The 5,486-nt window shown below is 37.2% G+C and overlaps 1 protein-coding gene across 1 annotated transcript in view; it reads left to right on the plus strand.

Annotated features, from left to right (window-relative positions):
- LOC106884281 (eukaryotic translation initiation factor 3 subunit A) overlaps positions 1 to 5,486 on the plus strand; it is a 27,074-nt gene that overhangs the window by 11,789 nt on the left and 9,799 nt on the right. Inside the window, exons 8-10 of the mRNA XM_014935577.2 lie at positions 2,127 to 2,318; positions 3,205 to 3,321; positions 4,594 to 4,779. Of these exons, the coding sequence (XP_014791063.1) occupies positions 2,127 to 2,318; positions 3,205 to 3,321; positions 4,594 to 4,779 (495 nt within the window). The remainder of the gene's footprint in view (positions 1 to 2,126; positions 2,319 to 3,204; positions 3,322 to 4,593; positions 4,780 to 5,486) is intronic.

Here is a 5,486-nt window from a genome sequence, read left to right on the forward strand (position 1 = left end):
AAGTGTTTGGATTTAAATTTAAAACTCTTCTTATGTTATGTAAGAACCTTTTGTTATACTTCAAACTGAATTTCAGTTTTATTCAAATTGTATGACAGTTTTTGTCTTCAAAGTTAATTGAACCAGCAATGATTCATTAGAAACATGGTCATTAAAGGATAAAGAATTTCATGAAATAAATTACCAGTGTTCTATTTGGATCAGTTCAGTTCATTGTGCTCTTTGCTCACCAAGAAGTGGCTTTCGTGTTTAAAGAAAGAAATTATAAATACTTATACGCTCACCCTACAATTGGTACAGTGAAGGTAGTTAAATCTGGAGAGTGTTGGACCTAATGTTATACGGTGTTTTGTTTCCAGCTCTTGATTCTTCATCATCATCATCATCATCATCATCGTTTCTACAGCTGGATGCCCTTCCTAACGCCAACCACTCAGAGAGTGTAGTGGGTGCTTTTACGTGCCACCGGCACGGGGACCAGTCAGGCAGTCCTGGCAACGGCCACGCTCAAAATGGTGTATTTTGTGTGCCACCCGCACAAGAGCCAGTCCAGGGGCACTGGCAACGATCTCGCTCGAAAGTCCTTACACATGCCATGGGCACAAGTGCCAGAAAGGCGACGCTGGGCACAGGTGCCATCACGATTTCGCTTTAATGCATCATTTAATGCCTGAATTCATTTCTGTCAACCTTGTCATGTCCTCTAGTCATAGCCCTTGTTTTACTGCCATATACAACCTGCCTTTCACTCTTAGGTAAAAGCCCTTTGTTATCAACAAAGGTAGTAGCTCTCTGAACTTTGCTCAGTCTGTTCTTATCCTAGCAACTGCACTTTCTCAACTTCTTCCTCTACTGCTAACTTGGTCACCGAGGTAACATAAGCTTTCTACTACTTCTAACGATTCCCCGACATTTGGGGAGGTCTATTCTCTACATTTTTAGTGTTTATTGCACCTGCACATCTGTTACACGCAAAGACTACTTTCTCTGTTAACCTTCTTGTGATACTACTGCACCTCTTATGTGTCCATAACTTTTGTTGGGTGTGCCGTATGGAGTTTCTACCAAAAACCTTTCCTACACATCAAGCAGAGCCATCTCCCTGAAGGAATTTGAGATTTGTTTGTTTTCCTACTCACTAGATGAGATTTTGTGGGGGTCCATGCTAGCTAAAGTAAATCTAAGGCCCTTAGATTCCAGACCTTACTTCCTCACTTGAAATTTTCTCTCTAGTTCAGGTTGTGATTCAGCTATAAGAACAAGGTCATCAGCATAGAGGAGCTCTCAAGGAAAGCCAGTCTTAAATTCCTCTTATGGCCTGGAGGACTATGATAAGCCAGAGGAGAATGAAAACCAATCTTTGGTGAACTCCTACTTGTACACTAAATTCATTGCTATACTCATTGCTGACCTTCATCTTACTGACAACATCCTTGTACATGGCTTGTACTGCTCTCACCAACCACTCATCTATCCCTAGCTTGCACATTGACCACCAGATGAGGGAGCAAGGGACTCTGTCAAAGGCCTTCTCCAGGTCTACAAAAGCCAAGTACAGAGGTTTATTCCTGGCTCAATGCTTCTTATGCAGTTGCCTTACCGGGAAGATAGCATCAGTGGTGCTTCTCCTTGGCACAAAACCAAACTGCATCTCGTTGATTGTAAGTTAAAATTCTGTTCTATCATTTCAGCTTTAATTTCTTGCATGTTGTGGGTTTCCTATAAAACTGAAAAGTTGAAAACGCTTTCTTGCAGCAGCCCACTATCTCAAACTGGGTGTCTCCCTCAAACTCACAATTCATTGTATACCTCCACAAATGCACATTAAAGGTTTAGTGTCAACAAGGGAGGAAAAGAATACTCAATATATAATACGTATTATTTGCATTGAATTTAAGAAAAAATAAATTCAAGTTTCATGCCACTGATCATCAGATGTGTGTATAATTTCTCCCCCATTTGTAGTATATCTAAAACTTTATTTACTGTCTCCTCCCCTTTTTTTTTAAAGATGGTAGGGTGTGATTTCGGGGAAAACAACTGAATTATACTTGGATCCCGTATAGTAATGCTGATTATAAATGAATCAATTTTTTGTATTAATTTGTAATATTTGTCTGGTTCAGGTGAAATACAGTGTTATACAGTACGTTTTCCCCGAGCTACAGAACCTGTATCGATGGCTGGAGATTGACTTCCATCCTTTGAAATTGTCTGATCGTGTGAAACCCTGTATCGAATTCATCAACAACCAGCCTGACTTGAAGCAGTATGTACCAGCTCTGCAAGACATCATCATTACCCGTGTACTTAAACAGGTCAGTTTATATTTACTGATTTCTCTATCTATCTATCTATGTATTGTATCTACTGTATTTTAACATATATAAGGAACCCTCGTGTATAAGGACACCCCTAATTTTAGGGGTTTAAAATTTGGAAAAAATGTTTTGTAAGGGATTATAATGCTATCCATGTATAAGAAACTCCCATATTTTTTAAACCTAATTTTGACAAAAAAGGGTTCCTTATATTAAAATACTGTAATTTAGGTACGACTGTTCTTAAGGCTAGATTTCAGTGTTTATGTGGCATACAGAGTTCATTTGATTGTCTACTTCTTCATGCTAGTGTGGTGGTGATTTTGATACAGGAATTTGTAGCCAAGTGCTCTTCCTGTCTCCTACCCTCATCTGTTTCTCAGTTAAGGGGTTTTATATTCCACGTGAGTATGTATATATATATATATATATATAGAACAGGCTTTTTTTTTCAGTTTCTGTCTTATTAAATTCCTTCATGAGGTTGTAGTAGATATCACTTGGCCAAAGGGATGTCCTGTGGAGCTGAACCTAAAACCATGAACTTCTTAACTACATCCATGCCTGCATCTGTGCACAATATTTGTAAGGAGTTCACTGGTTCAAACCCTGCCATGGCAAAAGTGTTTTACTTATAACACTTGAATTTCAAAGTTTCCTCAATCACCTTAGTGTGATCAAGTCTTTCTTTATTTCATAATGCTTTGGTTTTGATACTTCATAGTATTCTACCATATGTAGAGTATAATGTGGTACCAGGCTGTGCTATGTTATTCCTGCTCTATTATATATCTATATTAATATCCACATGTGTGTGTGTGTGTGTGAGTGTGTATGTATATATGTTGCCATTAATATACTATAATTCTTTCTCTACTTGCAGGTATCTCAAGTCTATCAGACCATAGAATTTAACCGTCTATCTGTTTTGGTACCATTTGCTTCTTCATTCCATTTAGAAAGAGTGATTGTCTCTTCTGCAAAGCATTTAGATCTTCAGGTGAGTTACCATTCTTCTTCAGTACTTGGCATGGTTGTTTGATTCATTAGGAATTTTTTTTATATTACTATTATCAAGTTCTCTTCAGTTGAACATTTTAATTTCTGCTTTAACCATTTTACTTTTCATACTTCTTAAACCACTTTTGGTTAATTATCCAGAGAGGGGGTGAACACCACCAGTTTGACTTTACTGTAATAATACATAAACAAAATTTGGGTTGTAATCTAACATGTGTGTGGACATTTATTTGAAGCTGATGAATCAATCCTCATCCAGGTCTTATGTAATTTTCCCAGTGACAAATGTATGATTTGTGTGTAATGGATAGACTACACATAATGATGAAGGAAGTTATCCACCTAGTAGTGAGTACTTGGGCAGCAGGTTAAACAAAGCAAGACTTTTCTCCACCTGATATTATATGCAGATTGTAATCAGAACTAGCATAGATCCTTTGATAAGATACTTCTTGATGATCGAAGAACTAACTGTTCAATTTTAATTATTCTTGTCTGCCTTTGTGTAGCCCTAAACCACTGAACTGCAAACAGGTACAATGACATGTGTTTCCTTGCATCTACCTGTGAAGTTACTATTAAGTAACTATTCATTGCTTTATGTTGTAACTTGGAGTCCTGTTGCTTCAGCAAGATACATATCTCCAAGAGCAAAGAATGTTTCTAATGAATGTTATCTTTAGAGTTTGAGAGGTCCGGCTGTTAATTTCTCAGCTGTACCACTGTATTGTCTGTGGTAAAATACTTGACTCTTATTAGACCAATTCAGCTAGATGAGAATAAATGCTGCTGAATAGTATATAGTTCAAGGCTGTAGGCTGTGGTTGCACTAATATTGGTCTCAAATTTTGGCACAAGGTCAGCAAGTTCATGTAAGTAGATTACACTGACCTCAGTGCTCAACTGATAATTATTTTATTGATCCTGAAAGGATGAAAGGCATGGTTGATTCAGTGGAATTTGAACTCAGAGCAAAGCATTTTACCTGGTGTGTTGATGATTCTACCAGCTTGCCACCTTAATATTGGCTGCACTAATGTTAATGGCTATTTCATTGACTAAGTGTGAATATCTGTGACAGAGATGCCCTATCCAGAGTATGGTTATAAGTTCTCATTTACTTATAGTGATTTTCACTTACTCTGTGGATCTTCATGATCTGCAAAGGAGTCAAACTCAAAAATCGTGTTTTGTGACAAATATTTGTATTGAATTTTTTTTTTTTTTTTTTTTTTTTTTTTTTTTTTCTTAGGTGAGAATTAACCATCGAACCAATTCATTGAGTTTTGGTACTGACTTGGTCCTTGCCCAGAAAGAAGATATCCCTGAAGGCCCCTATATCCAAAGCATGCCAAGTGAACGTATCCGCAATCAACTTTCAATCATGGCTCAAGTTCTACACAAGTCTGTACAACTGGTTCGTCCAAAGGAGACTGAAGTGAGTTATAAATTAGATTCAGACGTTAAAAAAAAAAAATTTGAAAGGTTTAATGTACAAACTCGACGATGTAGTTATTTGTTTTGGAGGAATAACCTGCCTTCAACTGCATTACTACATTTGTTCGGAACTGCAAATGGTCGCAGTGCTTTCGAGCCCCTCTTGATTTGGTATATAATATAAATGCATTTACAATGCTTGTGTTTACTATATACTAAACCAGGTATTGCCACCATTTATTACTTGGTCTACCAACCAGATAATAACTCGTCATTTGGTTCAGCTGATCTATACTGTCCATGTATCTGTTATAATTGCTGTTCACAAATGGGGTGCCCTTTTCATCTACACATGGTTGTGTACTGGTAGATAGAAAATTTATCTGCCTCTTAACTCTGTATGCAGTTGCTAACAGATTTCGTTTCTGCCGTTGGATTATTTCACCTTTTTTTTAAAAATCCAGTGGCAGTTCTTTTCTACAAGCAATTACTGTAGCACACGTATACATTGTCACAGCTTCTAAATCCATCGCAAGTTTGACTGTATACTGTGTATGTATCTAGTGTCCTATAATGCAGTATTCAGCATTTAAATGCTACCTTATGGAATATCTGCCATTTGAACTGAGATTCTTGATAGTTAATAGGTTTATCACCATAGATTAAAGTTTGTTAAAAGTGCTTAATTTGTTTGTTCTCCCCCCCCCC

This window comes from Octopus bimaculoides, chromosome 14, assembly GCF_001194135.2.
Source record: "Octopus bimaculoides isolate UCB-OBI-ISO-001 chromosome 14, ASM119413v2, whole genome shotgun sequence".
NCBI lineage: Eukaryota > Metazoa > Mollusca > Cephalopoda > Octopoda > Octopodidae > Octopus > Octopus bimaculoides.